Here is a 19,941-nt window from a genome sequence, read left to right as displayed (position 1 = left end):
AATTCTGCAAGTTGAACATAGAGATTTAACATATTAAGTAGTACATTTAACTTAAGCCAAATTTGGCTGTACAAGCTCATTCCCCTGGAATCCGCCCCCATTAAAGGAATTTTTAAGAGGTAAAAAAACCCAAAAGGGAGTGGGGAGAATGGGAGGAGACACAGTATTGGGCCAAAGCAATTCAGCAAATTTTTGAAAGACGGAAAATAGAAGGAAGAATAGCAGTAAATGATAGAAGAGGAGAAGCTATATTGGGATCCCTACCAGGAGGAAAACGATTTGAGAAGGTAACAATTTGCTGTTAAGGTAAACCCATAAAGGCTCAGGGCACAGAGGCCCAAGTATTGAGTACTGCAGGGGTGAAATGGAGGCTATCATGGGACTAGCTAGAAGTCTATGGAGGCAGTACGTAGACCCCAGGTCCTTTCCCACTCCATGTAGTCAGATGATTACTCTTTTCAGAGCAACAGATCAGAGGTTTATTTTCTGAAAAACAAACAAAAAAACAAACCTGATAAGCTCTAGACTTGGGAACACCAGACACAACTGGGTTAGTGATGAGACTTAGGAGACACTGAAAATAGCATGGAAAAAACGAAAGTCTGCATACTGAACTGGGATTTCCCTGGACCTATTTCCTGCCCTGTCTCCAGAAAGCAAGCAGGCAGACCTGCAAGTACTTTCTGGGGCCCCAGACAAATTCTTCTCCGTAGAAACAAGGTAGCTGCTGTTTTCTTTTTCTGGAACTCTAGTTTACTGAGATGTTGGACTTACTAATTATAGATTATTATTTTTTCCTCCAGATTTATTGAAGTATTATTTAAATATAAAATTTCCCTACTTTAAGTGTATAGTTTTATTAGTGTTGGTCACTGTACACAGCTGTGTAACCATCACCACAATCACGATACAGAACAGTTTCCTGATACTGAAAAGTTTGCTTATGCCGTTTGCATGACGATTCATCCCCTCCCTTGGTCACTGGTCCCAGGCAGTCACTGATCTGCTTTCAGTCACTATGGTTTTGCCCTTTTTAGAATGTCATATAAATAAACTTATGTAGTAGATAGTCTTTTCTGCCTGGCTTCTTTCACTGAGCATAATGATCGCAAGATTGGTCATGTCTTTGTAATATTAATATTTCATTCCCTTTGTATGTGGAGTGGTATTCCACTGAATTAATATGCCAGAATTTATTCATCTCTTCATCAGTTGATGGACATTTGGTTTGTTTTTCATGCTACCCCTTTATAGTCACACTCATTTCCTTCTCCCCTACTATCTCGAATCTGGCAACCAATAATTTATGATCTTGTCATTATGAAAATATTAGCTGGGCATGGTGGCTCACGCCTGTAATCCCAGCACTTTGGGAGGCCAAGATGGATGGATCGCCTGAGCTCAGGAGTTCAAGACTAGCCTGGACAACATAGCAAAACCCTGTCTCTACCAGAAACACAAACAGTTAGCCAGGCATGGTGGTGTGCACCCCTGGTCCCAGCTACTTGGGAGGCCAAGGTGGGAGGATTGCGTGAGCCTGGGAGGCCGAGGTTGTAGTGAGCTGAGATCACACCACTATACTCCAACCTAGGTGACAGAGTGAGACTCTGTCTCAAAAAAAAAAAAAATTATATACATGGAATCATACCCAATTGGACCCTTTGAGATTGCCTTTTTTTTCCCTTTCAATATAATGTCCTTGAGATCCCTTTAAGGTGTTGCATGTGCCAGTAATTCCTTTCTACTACTGAGTAGTAGTCCACGGTATCGATGTATCCCAGTTTGTGTAGTCATTCACCTACTGTAGCCATTTTGGTTCCCCCCAATTATATTCAAATTGGATATGTGGAAGGGTAATTCTTTTGGAAATGTGGAGCCACTGAAGGTTTTTGTTTGTTTGCTTTGAAGACTTTTGTGGAGGGGAATAAAAGGATTGTATCTGAGTTTTTGGAAGATTATGCCAGCAATTCTACTTAGGATATTCTAGATGGGTTTTTTGTTTGTTTGTTTTGAGACGCAGTCTCGCTCTATCACCAGGCTGGAGTGCAGTGGGGGATTCTCAGCTCACTGCAACCTCCACCTCCCAGGTTCAAGCGATTCTCTTGCCTCAACCTCCCAAGTAGCTGGGACTACAGATGCGTGCCACCACATCTGGTTAATTTTTTGTATTTTTAGTAGAGATGGGGTTTCACCATGTTGGCCAGGATGGTTTTGACCTCTTGATCTCGTGAGCCTCCCACCTTGGCTTCCCAAAGTGCTGCGATTACAGGCATGAGCCACCATGCCTGGCCAGGATATTCTAGATGGTCTTGATGAGGGTGGTAAGAGCATGAACAAGACTTGTGGTCTTTCAAATTCTCATATATTCATTGAGATTATCTATTTATTGTCTATTATATTCCAGAGACTGAGACTGTAATTGTGTTAGATACTAGGGATATGAAGACTAGTATGACATAGTCCTTGTTCCCGGGAATTCTCAGATTAAGTAGAGGGCAATACTTACATACAAATAAATATACTTTCGTGCTATCGATGCTATCAAAGATGTCTATACTGACTCATTAGAAATATAAATGAAGTGGGAGGGTGAGGGTCAGCGAAAGATTCAAAGAATGATGAACTAAACTAACATGTGTAGTGCTCAGAACTGTTCCTGGCACATAGTAAGCAGTCGACATAAATTAGTAATTGTTAGTAATGGTGGTATATGGAGGCAGGAAATAGTCTAGTCCAATTGATAAGCATAATAAAAAGATAAGAAGTGCTTTCATGAAGAACTCATATGCTTTCACCTGCCTAGAAGTGAGAAGAGATGCTTGCTCCTCTCCTTTGGCCTCAGGTAAGCTTTCTGTTTCAGAGACAATGGTCTCCAAACTTCTCCTTTGTCTATTTGCCAAAAGGAGTATGAATAAAAGGGCCAATATTCAAACAGAAAACAAATATAGTATACTATTTGCTGCAAAGAGTTTAAAGGTACATGCTTAACCTTGTAATGAGCTCCTCCAGTTACTGCTTGGACAGATCAATGAAATTCTTCAATAGGTCTTTTCGTTAATAAGTAAATTAGAGCAGTAAAAAAAAATAGCTTCCTGTGTGTGGGGTGGAAGGTTGGAAAGTCACTGCTCATGAGTATGGAGTTTCTTTTTGGAGTGATAAAATGCTCTAAAATTGACTGTGGTAATTGTTACACAACTTTGTGAATGGATTCAAAACTATTGAACACTTTAAATAGGTGAATTGTATGATATATAGTTCAATAAAGCTGTTATTAACAAAAATTATGTAGTGATTTGGAAAGCTGATCAAGTGATTACTAGAATAAAAACAAAATAAAACGTAACCACTTACTAACTTGGTGTCATCAGAGTTCGTTTCAACTCTGGTTCCTGAAAACATAGTTCTACTTTTCTTTCCAATTGATATTTGAGGCCAGTGTGTTTCAAAGAGGCTCACCATTCCCACAGACAGGTTTGACATGCCAGAACTCATTCATCCAACCCTGGGATTATGGTCAAATGAAAGCTGGAAATAGGTCTGCTTTTCCTAGGCCAATTCAGTCTTCAACTTGCAAACTCGGTGCCATCCAATTCTCAAACCCAGTCCTGACCAAGGTCCCATCCAGAGGTCTGTATCTGATGTGCCTGCGATGAAGGCAGGAGGGTGCCTAGAGCACTCACATCTCCCCTACCTTCACTGCATTTGAATGGATATACCTGGGCTCCCACTTATAAGTAAGAACATGAGGTATTTGGTTTTCTACTTCTGCATTAATTTGCTTAGGATAATGGCCTCCAGCTACATCCATGTCATTGCAAAAGACATGATTTCATTCTTTTTTATGGCTGCATAGTATTCTATGGTGTATATGTACCACGGTTTCTCAATGTGGTAGAAGTGACCAGTGTTCTCAAGCCTGTATGTCCGTCTGGCTGGGCCCTGATTATTTCTCCAGGGGTTAGGCTTTACCTCTTATGTTCCTAGGCACAAGCTGGGGTCCTCCTGAACTGCGCAGACCATGTGCTGGATTTCAGGACCCCTATTACCTAGAGATTTTGTTCTTAGGTAATAAGCCCAAGTTTGCTCCTCTTCTTTGAAGATGGTCATTTAGAGTGCTGGCTACTTCACTTGGGGCAAGCCCAGTAGCCAGCTTAGCTGTCCTCGTTTCAGAAACCAACTAATTTTTTTTCTTTTCCATTTCTAGGAGTCTACTGCTAAGATTTCAGCACGTCCTATGGCTGAGTTAATCAGAGTTATGATAGGAAGGTACCTGGCACACCATCGCAGTGCTCCATCAATGCTAGTATGTTGTGTTGTTTCCTTCACATCAAGTCAACTCAAGCTTGCTTTACTTACCTGGTGTACACAGTCTAAGAACTGTAAGAAGACTGGAGCAAAACCACTCCCCTGACAGTTGAGGGTCAAGCTGCTCCGCTGACTGAATTTGTGACCAAAAGAGAGCCACTCTTTTTCAACCAACATCCGGAAGCCTTCAAGTGTCCTATAAAAGGGATCACTGAGTAACTGAACCAGGGATGTCACCTAGGGCACAAACAGGATGGATTGTTATTAATTTTAGTTCTGAAAAAGTCCTATTACTAAGATAAAAGCACTTCCTTCTGATAATAGCTAATTCACAAATTTACCTGGACAGCAAATTTGTTCACTAACCATTCCAGGATGGCCAATAAAATGAATTCTGTAAGCTTTCCAGTAAAAACTAAAGCTCAAATTCATTTTGGCTACAAGTTTACTTTCAGGGAATTAAGCCTTTAATCCTTAACTGGCCAGTTTGCTGACAACAACCTTTTCCTAAGTTAATCAGAGGCCAGAGGATCAGTTAAAATCAATTCTACTTTTTGGCAGATGCAGATTAATGTCTTAATGTAGTCTGAACTCACTTTTCACTCTGGAGTGGGTTAAGGTGGGGCTTACAGAGAGCCAGGGGATGGACTGACAAAACCCAGAAAGGATGGTCCATGCCTCACACTGCTGGTCAAGGGCTCCATCCACAAGCCTGCATGGTAAATCTGTGGGTGGGAGAGCCTGATGCCTGGAGCCAGAGCTCCAGGCTGCGTAGGGGCTAAGAGCTCATGGTACAGAGTTTTCTGATGGATAACAGGTGGTGTTTAACACAGGACTTTCTCTGTCCATAAACACATTAGTCATTATACAAAACATTCATCTGAAGAATTTAAAAACCACCAAATGGAAATATAAATGTAAAATGAAGTATCAAAAAATATGTCTAATAGTTTACTTGTGCAGTGATGTCCCAGCCTTCCTCCAAACAGACCAAAACTGAGGAACCATTTTCAAGTACTTCTGATACAACCACAGCCAGCTGCATTATCCTGTGAAGCTAAGAGATAGGAAGGAGAACACAATTAGACCAAGCACTTTCTGAGTGCAGAAGTCAGAAAGAGTTGCTTTCCCTGGATAATCAAACAAGTTAGGGATAAAGCACTTGGATAAAAGAACCACATAATGTTTTAAATACTTAAAGTTCTTTCAAACCAAGATTAAACAATGACACTTTTGTCTGGGTGCAGTGACTCATGCTCGTAATCCCAGCACTTTGGGAGGCTGAGCTGGGCAGGTCATTTGAGGTTAGGAGTTCGAGACCAGCCTGGGCAACATAGTGAGACCCCATCTCAATAAAAACAACCACAACATGACACTTCAAAAAGGTAGACACATTTTAAAACAATACATAATGAAATAAAATTACCTTACATGATTCCCCCAAAAGTACGTGAGCTATAATTCCATAGAGTACAAAAGATATTCTATGTGGATTTCCCAGCAAAGGAAGGAAATTCACATGAATTTTATTGGATTTAAAATTTGTTTTTCAAAAAAAAAAAATTTGTTTTTCCATGATGTAGTAAGTTCTATTTCAGATATTCTTAATTTTTTGGGAATTAGATAGTGGTGATAGTTACAAAACGTTGTGGATATACCAAAAAGCATTGAGTTGTACACTTTTATCTTAAGGATAAATTTTATGGTAAATGAATTATATGTTAAAAAAGATACTCCTGGCTGGGCGTGGTGGCTTAATGCCTGTAATCCCAGCACTTTGGGAGGCTGAGGCGAGAGTAGTGCTTGAGCTCAGGAGTTTGAGACCACCTGGGCAACATGGCAAAACCCCATCTCTACAAAACATACAAAAATCAGCCAGGCGTGGTGGCATCTGCCTGTAGTCCCAGCTACTCAGGAGGCTGAGGTGGGAGGATCGCTTGAACCTGGGAGATATAGGCTACAGTGAGCTGTGATCGTGCCACTGCACTCTAGCCTGGGTGACAGAGCAAGACTCTGTCTCCAAAAAAAAAAACCAAAAAAAACTCCGATTTGTCTGTGCTGTGTACGAAATGAGAAAAGAACTTTTATATTTTTGCTAAGTTTTTTTTTTTTTTTTTTTTTTTTTTTTTTTTTGAGACGGAGTCTCGCTCTGTCGCCCAGGCTGGAGTGCAGTGGCCAGATCTCAGCTCACTGCAAGCTCCGCCTCCCGGGTTTACGCCATTCTCCTGCCTCAGCCTCCCGCGTAGCTGGGACTACAGGCGCCCGCCACCTCGCCCGGCTAGTTTTTTGTATTTTTTTTAGTAGAGGCGGGGTTTCACCGGGTTAGCCAGGATGGTCTCTATCTCCTGACCTCATGATCCGCCCATCTCGGCCTCCCAAAGTGCTGGGATTACAGGCTTGAGCCACCGCGCCCGGCCTTTGCTAAGTTTTTAAAGCCACATCAATTGGCTCAAAGTCCTTGATAAACAATTAAGGTGTGAGAACAATATATAGATTTTAAAACCAAATGTATAACATTCTAGTTTTAAAAAATATTTTAATGATCATCAGACATAATTTGCAATTTGAATCCAACTCTGAACAAGAACAAAAATGAAAAAACCCATATCTTAAACAGAGCTAGGGTACTTTATTTATTTATTTTTTTTATTAAAAAAAAAATTTTTTTTTTTGAGACGGAGTTTTGCTCTTGTTGTCCAGGCTGGAGTGCAATGGCGCAGTCTCGGCTCACCACAACCTCCACCTCTCAGGTTCAAGTGATTCTCCTCCCTCAGCCTCCCAAGTAGCTGGGATTACAGGCACACGCTACCATGCCTGGCTTATTTTGTGTTTTTAGTAGAGACGAGGTTTCTCCATGTTGGTCAGGCTGGTCTCGAACTCCCAACCTCAGGTGATCCACCTGCCTCAGCCTCCCAAAGTGCTGAGATTACAGTTGTGAGCCACTGCGCCCGGCCTAGGCTACTTTAAACACAGGAATAAGGCAAATGTCCTACTCAGTAATGAGAAGCTCCTCACGTAACTGTTTCTACAACATAGCTATCACCAGGCCTGAATTCTTTTGGGCTCAGAATTCGTTCTAAGAAATGGCTATTATTAAAAAATCAAAAAATAACAGATGCTGGCGAGCCTGTGGAGAAAAGGGAATGCTTATACATCTCTGGTGGGAATGTAAATTAGTTCAGTCATGTAGAAAGTAGTTTGGTGATTTCTCAAATAACTTAAAAAAGAATTACCATTTGACCTAGCAATCCCATTACTGAGTATATACCCAAAGGAATATAAATTGTTCTGCCATAAAGACACATGCACACACATGTTCAGTGCTATACTATTCACAATAGCAAAGACATGGAGTCAACCTATATGCCCATCAACAGTAGACTGGATAAAGAAAATACAGTACATATACACCATGGAATACTACACAGCTATAAAAAGAATGAGCTTATGCCCTTTGCAGTAACACAGCTGAAGCAAACTAACACAGGAATGGAAAACCAAATACTGCATATTCTCACTTATAAGTGGCAGCTAAACATTGAGTACATATGGACACAAGGAAGGGAATAGATGCCTGGGGCCTACTTGAGGTTGGAGGTGACAGGAGGATGAGGATAGAAAAGCTACCTATCAGGTACTATGCTTATTACCTGGGTGATGAAATAATCTGTATACCAAACTCCCAAGACATGCAATTGACCTATACAACAAACCTATATATGTGCCCCTGAACACAAAATAAAAGTCAAAAAAAAGAATTTGCTTTAAGAGTTAACTTTTAAGATGTCAATATCCCAAGTGGGCAATTATTTCCACTGTCTTTAGTCCCTAACTTTCAGTACAGGTCTACTTTCTACAAAGAACAGAGCACAGAACGTATCAGAAACGCGGATAGGTAAGTTGGGTGGTGGGGTCCGCCTGGAGCTGGGGCTCATAGCCTGGGGACAGAAGGGAGTATTGATCAGTTCCTTCCATGGGTATGCAAAGCACCCTAAATTGCCTTAATAATAATGAACACAGCATGATACATTTATAGCTAAATGTATATGTGGTAGTGTTTCTCTTTGGTTTAAGTATCTTGAGAACAGTCACTGCCCTGCCCTGGGTACTGACATCATTTTTTTTTTTTTTTTTTTTTTTTTTTTTTTTTTTTTTGCTTTTTAGTCCAATGTGCTGTGGGAAACAAGAGGCAGGATGCTTGCAGGTAGATGGAGGCAGGGGACTGGGAATTTCTGCAAGGTGATAACAAATAATGGGGGCCAGGCATGGCAGCTCATGCCTGTAATCACAGCACTTTGGGAGGTCAAGATGGGAAGATTACTTGAGGCCAGGAGTTCAAGACCAGCCTGGGCAATATAAGAAATAAAGGAGCTTAAAGACAAGGCCCTTTAATTTCTCAATAAAAGTTCCATTAAGAATATCCCAAAGTTGCCAGGCGCGGTGGCTCACGCCTGTAATCCCAGCACTTTGGGAGGCCGAGACGGGCGGATCACGAGGTCAGGAGATCGAGACCATCCTGGCTGACACGGTGAAACCCCGTCTCTACTTTAAAAATACAAAAAACTAGCCGGGCGAGGTGGCGGGCGCCTGTAGTCCCAGCTACTCGGGAGGCTGAGGCAGGAGAATGGCGTGAACCCGGGAGGCGGAGCTTGCAGTGAGCTGAGATCCGGCCATTGCACTCCAGCCTGGGCGGCAGAGCGAGACTCCGTCTCAAAAAAAAAAAAAAAAAAAAAAAAAAAAAGAATATCCCAAAGTTGACTGAACTGAAAGACAGACACTGTGTTTTTTTTCCCTAGCCTTAGGTAGGCTTGGGGGCATCCAGTGTGCCTTTGGTGGGTAGTTTGGGGTGAATCTAAAATCTAGAGACCTGGGATAGGCAGACAAATGAAAGGTGAGAGCCCTTGGAGTCATGCAGAAGTTGTCCTCTGCCCTGGATCCTTACTGTACTGATAACAGAGCAGGAGCCCTGTATATACATGCTGATTAAATTTACTACATCAAAAATTTCCATCTAAAAATAATTTTCTCCTTAGTGTCCTATAGACACCAAATTTTGAATTACACAGAGATAAAAACCCAGCAATCAAGACTTCTACTCCCTCACCTCCTATATCAGATGATTTCCTGAAACTGAAAGGCCTTTACTGATGGCACGCAATGAAGGAGGAGAATGTTGGTGAGTGAGGGAACCAAGTATTTTTTTTCTCAAATACAGTTCTGTATATCTACTTGGGCCTCTGTTTCTCTGAGTTATAAAGAAAGAAGCTGCTTCAGACATTACCTGTGGGAGCCACTCAGAATCTCCCAGCGCTTTCAGGAAGGTCACTTCTGAGTCAGTAGGGATGGTGCTTGGGATACAAGCCCTCATCAGCTTCTTAAAACTGGCTTTCACTTGCCGGATTTCATGAAATTCAACAGGAACAAACTCACAATTTAAAGCAAATTCTACCTTGAAGTTCTGTGGATGAAGATTCAGAGAATCAGGCAGATGAAGTGCTATAGGTAAAAGAGTGATGTTTCCAATGGGGCAGTGCATAACGGTAAACAGTTAGTTGGGGCCAAATAGCTGCAGAGGCTGCCAATGGGTCAAAAGAGTCAATCTTGTATGGCAATGTGTCAGTGTTGATGGGAAGAGCCATTCAGTACAGTCTAGTGGTTTGCCTAGAATGGCAAATCTAGTCCTTACTAGACGTAGATTACTTGGCCTAAGAGTGCTCTCATTCTGAGAACTGGAAGAGACTACTGGTAGACTGGAACTTGATGGAGCTTGTAATACCAAATATAAGTCAATTATAAGGCCATGAACCCGGAACTTTAAAGAGCAACTAACGATACATGGACAGTATGACTACTCCAATAGTGTAAACTAAGTCTTCCCAAGATGTATATGGGAAAGGATAGGTAATACATTGTTGGAGTTCCAGACTGTACATGTATTAAAGTTTGTAGATATGCACATATTTGTTTCTTATTATGCAAGTAAAACATATTCATAATAAAAATGAAAAAAGGTAGAGATAAATATTGAGAAAGAAATAATAATCACTTTCTTGCTGCCCCAAGACTACCAACATTGTGGTGACTTTTTGTTTGTTTGAGATGGACTCTCACTCTGTCACCCAGGCTGGAGTGCAGTGGCACAATCTCGACTCACTGCAACCTCTGCTTCCTGGGTTCAAGGGATTCTCCTGCCTCAGCCTCCCAAGTAGCTGGGACTACAGTCGTACACTACCACGCCCAGCTAATTTTTGCATTTTTAGTAGAGATGAGCTTTCACCATGTTGGCCAGGATGGTCTTGATCTTTTGACCTTGTGATCCGCCCACCTCGGCCTCCCAAAGTGCTGAGATTACAGGTGTGAGCTACTGTGCCTGGCCCTACTTCTTAAAAGTCAATAATAAAAAATTACATGGCTGGGCGTGGTGGCTCATGCCTGTAATCCCAGCAGTTTGGGAGGCCAAGGCAGGCAGATTACCTGAGGTCCGGAGTTCAAGACCAGCCTGGCCAACATGGTGAAACCCCATCTCTACTAAAAATACAAAAAGTAGCCAGGTGTGGTGACGGGCACCTGTAATCCCAGCTACTCAGGAGGCTGAGGCAGGAGAATCACTTGAACCCCGGAGATGGAGGTGGCAGTGAACTGAGATGACACCACTGCACTCCAGCCTGGGCAGTAGAGTGAGACTCCACCTAAAAAAAAAAAAAAAAAAAAAAAAATTTACATAAAAAAACCATGAAAGGCTTTGTTCATTTCTATCTTTGGGATAACATTTTTTTCACTTAATATTACATATGTATCAACCTATATTTATTTGAGTACTTTCTCATTTACATCTTTAATCCATATGGAATTTGTGTGTGGTATGAGTGTTGCATTTGTAATTAAAGAATGCTATACTGATGGCCTACTGGTATATTTCATTTTAATAACCTAGCTGTGAAGATTTAAAAGTCCTCTAACTTTTCATGCCAAAGAATGAATTAATTTTCTCAAAATGTTTCCACTTTCTTTTCATTTTGCCCAAATTACTCTACTGGACCATCTGCTTTTCTAAGAGTAAAACTGCTTTCTGGAGATTGGTTGCACAACAACGTGAATGTACTTAATAATACTGAGTCATATATTTAGAAATGGTTAAGATGGTAAATCTTGTTATGTGTATTTTATAATTTTTCCTTTGTCTTAATAATTCCATTTTAAGGAAGCTACTCTGAGGAAATAATCTAATCGGAAAAAAACCTCTGGGAATGGTATCTCAATAAAAAAAATAACAAAATAACCTATTTGCTTAGAATTGTGACTGTAATTTTATATACAGAAGATAAAGAAACCTAAACATCCAACAATATGGGTTGAATAGTGACTAAAATAATTATGGAGACTACTATACGACATGGAAACATGATGTTAAGGCTTCAGATAAAGAACCTAGTGATATACATGAGTTCCTTTCTATTATTTTTAAAAACTTATAATAGACAAAACATAGTTTACTTTTCAGGAAAGGTAGATTCCTATTTCCCAACTATACATAAGCTAGGTATGCCTATCTTAGAAGCCAGGAGTTACTAACCAAAGTAGTGAGACACTCCATTAGGTTGGAAGGAATTTGTTCCCAATAATCAAGTATTAAAGTATGTGAATTTACCTAGGTAAAGGTCAAATTCAAGATTATTTTCAGAATAACTCACTGTAATTTATTGACTTTCTTTTATGCCTCTTTGTTGGGAGAAAAAGGTATGGAATTGTAACTGGATGGCATTGTGCTAGCTAGAATGTGGCACATATCAGACAGATACAGAGCCGTATTCTACACACAAAATCGAATAAAAGATAAAACCTGAATGGAATATATAAAATTGCTGACAACTACTGTGCCAGAATGGTGGGATTACATTTTTAAAAATAATAATACTTGGCCAGGCGTAGTGGCTCACGCCTGTAATCCCAGCACTTTGGGAGGCCAAGTGGATCACGAGGTCAAGAGATGGAAACCATCCTGGCCAACACGGTGAAACCTCGTCTCCACTAAAAATACAAAAAAAAAAAGCTGGGCGTGGTGGTGCGTGCCTGTAGTCCCAGCTACTCGGGAGACCGAGGCAGAAGAATCGCTTGAACCTGGGAGGCGGAGGTTGCCGTGAACTGAGATCATGCTACTGCATTCCAGCCTGGCGACAGAGTGAGACTCCGTCTCAAAAAATTAAAAAATATATAATAATGATACTTTATTGAGGAAGGACAGACAGAAAGAAAAAAGAGAGGGAAGGAAAAAGGCAGCATTCCAACTCTTTCTTACTCAAATACGTATGATCACACAGCTAATCTGAGAAATCATGTGCAAAGAGAATGGCAGAGGGGAGTATTAAGGAGCTAAACCTTGGAGAGTGATTCGGATCACGAGTAAGTGTTGTGCTGAAGCACGGAAAGTCTGTGCTCGGGAAAAGACACTGGCACCAGCAACCCTGGATTGCTGTAGAAAAGTGTTCTATTTTCTGGATATAAAATTATTTACTGTATCAGAAGACAAATATGCAGATTTAAAAATTGAGCATTACCCAGCAGTTTTATGCCCTCTACCCTAAAGGCTGATGACTAAGTGGTTGCAGCAGTCCAGGCAGTGGGAGAAGAGCTAGCAAAGCCACCAGCCTGCTCCAGAAGAGATGACTCAGTTACTGGCGTCTTAAGGGCCAAGCATGTGGGATCTTGCTAATGGCACCCTGCTCACAGTTTCTGCTCCATGGTTCAGCCAGAGGTCTGTCTAGGTTGTCCAGTGCCAACTGGAGCACTGGACTAAACGTTGAGATTTCTGAGTTAACAGGTAACTTTCATGTCCTATACACCTATTCGTGGTAATGAAATTTATTTTGTAATGCATGACTTGCAAAACATTAAATTCAAGGAATTATTGTTGCTTTGGAGGAAAAGACCATCTTTACAATTTATGGCCCCTCAGCATGGTGAAGCTCTTTAGCACAACAACAGTAAGAATACAGTTGATTAGCATCTAGTATTTTGAATTTTCTGACATGTCTTAGGACATGTGTCTCTTTCTGTATAGCCTTGAGAAGTTTTAACAAGTGTTACTCAGAAAATCTAGACTTGGCCTTGCCTTGCCTCCATACGTGGCACCACAGTCTTCCTCTCTCCATTCTTCTGTCTTTCTGTAGCCTTTTTTATCAGTAGGTTTACAACAACAAAACTATCTGTTTTGCCATGGGCAGATTCCTGTGGAAACTGAATCAAGGCTGTTGAAAACACAGCCTGATGAAGCCTTATTTCTTTTTTCGTATGTACACTTCCTAGTATTCCTAATGTTTATGTTGATTTTTTACTGTCATGAATAAATACTTATTTTCGTGGCTAATAAATATGCATATGTATATATGTGTATGTATCTATATAAAAATTAATATATATAAATTCAAAAGGAGAGCTAAATTTTTTGAGATTATTAACTCCAGGTTAAGAATCATGCTATAAAAAAAATTCTAGCAAACCTGGTTTGTGATACATGTTTTATAAACAGCCCTAGTGCATCCACAAAGTTTCTAAGTGAGAAAAAAGAAATCTTACCCTTAGTTGTGACTTTTCACCAAATATGTAAAGCGCTGCTTGCCGTTTCAAGAGCTGGTTTTGTAGGTAGGTGCTGTTACTGAAGGAGGCCGAATGGTCCTTGCCTGCCAGCCGGGCGCCAACATCAATGAAGGATGTTGGAGAGCTGATCAAGCGAGTGCTAGAGCGAAGACTTGCCCACACACCTTCACGAAAGCCAAAGTCATGGAGTGAGATAATCTAATGTGGGAATACCACTGACTAAGGAAAAAGGTGCATGCTCTGGAGCTACAATTTTAGAGGTCATAGCAAGTTGATTAATCTAAAAATCATAAGTCATATGGTCATTTGCTACTTCTGTAACATAAGCATTATCCAATATAGCATTTCAAAATCACAGAATCTTAGGCTCAGAATGACCTACCAAACCCCCCAAATCAATCTTATTTTATATTTTGATGTAAATTCAGGATTTAAAAGTAAATACTAAGATCATAAGTAGAAATAGTACATTGACACTGAAAACAAAACAAGCTGGCAGGAGGTACTAATAAAGTCTAGCAAGGCAAATGCTGAGTTACTCAATTTCTCAGGGCTTCATGAAAAAAGTAAGGAACATTCTTCTGCTTATTTGGTCAATTTCACATGACATTTAAAGATATAAAATAGAAACTTCTAAGTCTACTAAAATCTGAAGCTGGATTTGGAATTAATATTTGTATATCATGCCAAAATGATGTAATTCTAAACAAGATTATATTATAGTTTTTTTTTTCAGTATCTGTGAAGAATGAGAAATTATAAATTTAGTAATGGGCACAGTGCCTCATGCCTGTAATACTAGCACTTTGGAAGGCCAAGGTGGGCAGATTGCTTAAGCCCAGGAGTTTGAAACCAGCCTGGGCAACATGGTGAAACCCCGTCTCTACCAAAACAAAACAAAACAAAAAACAAACGCCTATAGTCCCAGTTACTTGGGAGGCTGAGATGCGAGGATCGCTTGACCCCCAGAGGTGGAGGTTACAGTGAGCCAAGATAGCGCCACTACACTACAGACTGGGCAACAGAGTGAGACACTGTCTCTAAAATAAAATAAAATAAAATAAAATAAATGAATAAATGTACAGTCAGAAGCAGATACCTTTATTTTATTTTATTTTTTTTGAGACAGAGTTTCGCTCTTGTTGCTTAGGCTGGAGTGCAATGGCATGATCTCAGCACATCACAACCTCCACCTCCTGGGTTCAAGAGATTCTCCTGCCTCAGCCTCCTGAGTAGCTGGGATTATAGGCATGCACCACCATGCCTGGCTAATTTCGTATTTTTAGTAGAGACAGGGTTTCTTTATGTTGGTCAGGCTGGTCTCAAACTCCTAACCTCAGGTGATCCGCCCGCCTCATGCCTCCCAAAGTGCTGGGATTACAGGCGTGAGCCACAACACCCAGCCAGAAGCAGATATCTTCTAAGAGAAAGGGCAAGCTAAAATGCTAGAAGAGTCTCAGTGAGATAAGTTGACCTTAGTTATATTAATTAGAAAAATCAAGGATTTCTATATGCAAGTGAGACTATTAAATATCAAATATCCAGACACAAAGGCATACACTAATTCTCAAATTTGACTAGCACTGTATCACCTTCAAATCAAGAGGCCCTCATACATGCCTGTAGAACTGTGGTGTTTATCTCAGTGATGGGGTCACAGGGATATAGGACTTTCCTACTGCCTCCCTAAAGTGGGTTTTCCTCTTCAGATCTAGAAAGCCTGTTTGAGAAGCTTTAGTCTTTTCCCAGTATTAAATTGAAGTCATGTTTCTAGGTGACCAGAAGTCACCATGATAATGTCACCTCTGCTTCTCTTTCTCTTTATAAGCATTTATGGGGTCAAGAGACCAGTTCCCAAGAAAAGTTTTTATGGCTCATTTCAGCTTCACATGCATGAATCTTTGAGACAGAGTTTCACTCTTGTTGCCCAGGCTGCAGTGCAATGGCACGATCTTGGCTCACCACAGCCTCCGCCTCCCGGGTTCAGGTGATTCTCCTGCCTCAGCCTCCCGAGTAGCTGGGATCACAAGCGTGCCCCACCACGCCCGGCTAATTTTTGTATTTTTAGTAGAGATGGGGTTTCACCATCTTGGTCAGGCTGGTCTCAAATTCCTGACCTCAGGTGATTGCCTGCCTCAGCCTCCCAAAGTGCTGGGATTACAGGCGTGAGCCACGGCGCCCGGCTGCATGAATCTTTCTATGTAGTTTATGAGTTTTTCTTAGACATTATGGCAATTATTAATTTTTTTGTAAATGGAATCGGAGGAAATTCAGAATGTAGATGAGAATAAAGGATATAATTTTACAAATGCAAAAAAATTACTTGTAACATATGTAGTTTCACATGAAGATGGTTTAAAAGAGTGACATATCAGGACACATAATACAGTACCTTGATTATGGACTCTTCCCTTAGCTGAAGATTTGGGATTTGACTGAGTAAAACATTTATCTCTGTACCCATGCACTGGTAGGTAAGATTAAAGACAGAAAGAGAAATAAAATGTATATAGTAGCAAATGTCAGAGCAGATTGAGTAAGAGAAGAATAGGCTACTTAATTTTTAAAATTAACAGGGGAAAAATGTAAATATAATAAAAGTAGAAGATTTAATTAACAAAAAGCTGCAGTCACAAAAAAAAGATGCACTGAGTACCTGTTAAATGAAATTTCAGCACCTGTTTATAAATACTATAAGCACAATGAAATGGACAGCACACAGCAGAAGGTGCCACTAAAAAATTATACCAAATGGAATAAGCTTTTAAAGATTATCATTCAGTCAGAAACAAATTTATATAATAAAATTAAGGAATTTGGGGTGTGTATGTGTAAATGTTAGGAATACACTGGTCCTCATATCGAAGGAGACTGGCGAATGCTGTGTGTTGTACAACACATTTGTTCTTTGAGCAAGGTCATCACACCAGGAAACAATGAAGCTCTAGCAACCATTTGGAATAACTAAGGGCATATTTTTGCAGTAGAGCATTAAGCATTGCCACGCTATCTTCCTTCTCTTTTCATTTGGAAATTACATTTATTTTCCATAAATACTTATGAGCAGCAAAAATTCATAACCCTGTGACAATACCCAATACCACTAATAATACAGCTTGTGATGACTGATGTAATGATGTCTCTTAAAATCCCTACTTGCACCAAAATGATAGGCAGTATTAGAGATAATAGTTTTGTAATTTGAGTAATATATTTTTTCCGACAGAAAGAAAGGAGTTTATGATGATGGCACACCAAAAATTGTGAGCAGTTTTAGCACTTTCCAAGCAAACAAATTGCTCAAGTCAATTAGAGGAAATGATTTTATATTTATTCAGTCAGGATTGCAATCTTTAATAGTAGTATTAAGTTATACAATGCAAAATTGTGTAACATATGACATAACAAAAATCATTCGAAGTGAGTTTTCATTCCCACTTCACTTCTTTAGAAGCAGAAAATGAAGGGCACTGATGGCTCTGGTGGCCAAAGGAAGTCAGAAAGTAAGGGCTGCAGAGGTGCTGGCTGATGACAGACAGAGAATGTGACTGCAAGACAGAACAAAGGCTTGGGACGACATGGCCAAGGCACACTGTGTGGCCTCCTCTGTGTTGGCTGACTGCTCTCCTTTCTGCCAAAATTTTGAACTTTCCTATTGAAAATGGGACACTAAGATGATGATAGTGATACTTGAGTAGTTCCTGATTCTGAGATACAGCTTCCTTAACACATCACACTTTCTTACGCTAGTCTTATTGCCTGGAATGATTTCTCCCATTTCCTTACCTGACACATTCCTACGTAACCCTTAAGATCCAGGTACAATGTTAGTACCTCTTCAAGGCATTCCTGACTGCTCCCAAACTGGGGAGCTCTATTTGAACTTTGATCACATTGCATCATGATTATCTGCATATTCTTTCACTCTACAAGATTGTGTGTGTGAAAGGAAAATAAAAACTCAGGACTCCAGTTCATTATGCCAAAAGGAAAAAATTAGGCTGAAAGCTGAGACATACAAGAAGCTGCTTTTCCTTTTGTTCCTAAACAAACAGCTACAGTTAAAAGGTTAAATTTATCCACAGATAGCTACTGGTATGTTCACTTTATCTTATAGACAAATACATAATTGACCATTCTCCTACCTGCTCCTTTTTTCTTGCAACATGTGGATTACTATACCCTCCCTCTTTCTCATTTAAATATTAAAGCCCTCAAAATCATTGTTGGAGAAAGGCACAGACCTGTCTCCAGGGTGAGTCCTTAACCTTGGCAAAATAAACTTCTGAATTTATTGAGACCTGTTTCAGGTACTTTTTGGTTTACATGTGCTAGTGAGGGCAAGCACCCAATCATGTTTATTCTTGTATCCATGCTGACAGCCTGAAATACAGGCACTCAAAGAATTTGTTGATTATTTACTTTTTGCAAACCAATACATTGTGAGCTGTTGTGACTCATTATTATACCTTCAACCCAATTATTTGCACTGAAAGAGTGAAAAGAGGGGTATTAAACAAAAAATAGTAAGGACTCCCCCAAAGAAGGGCTCATCAATGAAAAACTGCCAAGTTTTGGCCAATTAGTAGAAAATCAGCAATGATAAAATGGCCAGTACTGATATGGGGCCAGCAGGGGGCTTTGAGAATTCTAATTCCATCTGGAAGTCATTTTAACCAAAGGAATTAGACTAGCGCATTGGTTGTTGGTGGTGAGGTCTACTTAGATTTCCTGAATGATTTCTAGATGTCCTGGGCACTTAACACCAGCAAAGGGTCTCAGGCAGTGTTTTTCCAAACTGCAGGATCATCCTTAGTGGCTTGGGAAGTCACTCTACTAGGTCAAATCAGTATTTTTTTCAAAATTAAACATTACAGTTGAAAATACTAATGAGCACTGCATGTGGTACAGATGAATATTGTTTCACAAAACTTTTGTTTTAGTGTATATATTATACATTTTGCATGTGCCTTAGTACTACCTGAATTGTGATATAAAATGAATGGGTATGTATACATATAAATATAAAATACATTTCTTACTGTGAGTCATGATCAAACAAGTTTGAAAGTCACTGGCTAGACCTAGGGCATATGCCTTCTATCTCTTGCCTTAGATCAGTAAGGCTCAAAGCAATTTAAATGCAAATGTCAACTTTCTTCCCATTTCAGCAGAGTATTAGGCAATGGCAATGATAACAGTAACTATAATAATAATAATGACAACTAACATTTATTAAAATACTACTATGGGCTAGTTACTAAGTTAAATGTTTTACATATATTATTTCATTTATTCCTCATAACTACCTTAAAAATCTGTATTATTTATTACCTTAATTTTAAAGATGAAGACACTGAGAATTAAGAGGTTTCCTAAATTGTTTAATCATACAGTAAGTAGTGGGACTATGGTTTGAATTAGAATGTAACTAAACTCTTAATATACTGTTTCCTGAGGAACCATGTGACCTTGGAACCAATCAGTAGGACTGGCTAAGGGGACTGCTTCAGGGAAGATAAGACACAGTTCATTTTCCCCATAGGAATGCATTACTGTTCAGAGAACCAGTGTTTCCTAAGCACTGGTGTTATTTCCTCTACTCTGTTCTGACGAAAGGGGAAAAGGAAAAGAGATGCTTAGGTCACATGTGGTGCCTTATTTATCATTTTGATCTTATAACTGGCCCAGTGCATGAGACACAAGATATATTCAGTAAATATATCTGCACTGATACGATGCAACACTGAACTAATTCTAGTCCCAGTTGTACTGATACTTGCTGTGTGGCCTTGACCAAGTCACTTAATCTCCCTGGGCCTCTTTAAATACCTATCCTGGAGGTTATTTCAAGGATAAAATAATACATGGAGAAAAACTTAAAATGTAAAAGATGAAGAATTAAAAAGCTGCCTCCAAGTGGCTACTTCTCAAATATACCCAGCTATTATATTTTGGTATTTGAGAGGCAGTACTGATTTTCTCAAGGCATTTTTCTACTCAACAAAGAAATTTATCCAAGTTGTAAATATAGGTGCTTCC

General features: G+C 39.9%; 1 protein-coding gene across 1 annotated transcript in view; it reads right to left on the bottom strand.

Annotated features, from left to right (window-relative positions):
* Nucleotides 1-19,941, bottom strand: part of SBF2 (SET binding factor 2) — a 589,674-nt gene that overhangs the window by 25,438 nt on the left and 544,295 nt on the right. Inside the window, exons 31-34 of the mRNA XM_050757377.1 lie at nucleotides 13,879-14,063; nucleotides 9,587-9,763; nucleotides 5,261-5,362; nucleotides 4,357-4,542 (exon numbers count right to left, since the gene is read on the bottom strand). Coding sequence (XP_050613334.1) covers nucleotides 4,357-4,542; nucleotides 5,261-5,362; nucleotides 9,587-9,763; nucleotides 13,879-14,063 — 650 coding nt within the window. The remainder of the gene's footprint in view (nucleotides 1-4,356; nucleotides 4,543-5,260; nucleotides 5,363-9,586; nucleotides 9,764-13,878; nucleotides 14,064-19,941) is intronic.

The sequence above is a fragment of the Macaca thibetana genome, chromosome 14 (genome assembly GCF_024542745.1).
Source record: "Macaca thibetana thibetana isolate TM-01 chromosome 14, ASM2454274v1, whole genome shotgun sequence".
Taxonomy (NCBI): domain Eukaryota; kingdom Metazoa; phylum Chordata; class Mammalia; order Primates; family Cercopithecidae; genus Macaca; species Macaca thibetana.
Note: the sequence above shows the minus strand (reverse complement) of the source record. Positions and strands in the feature narration are given on the sequence as shown.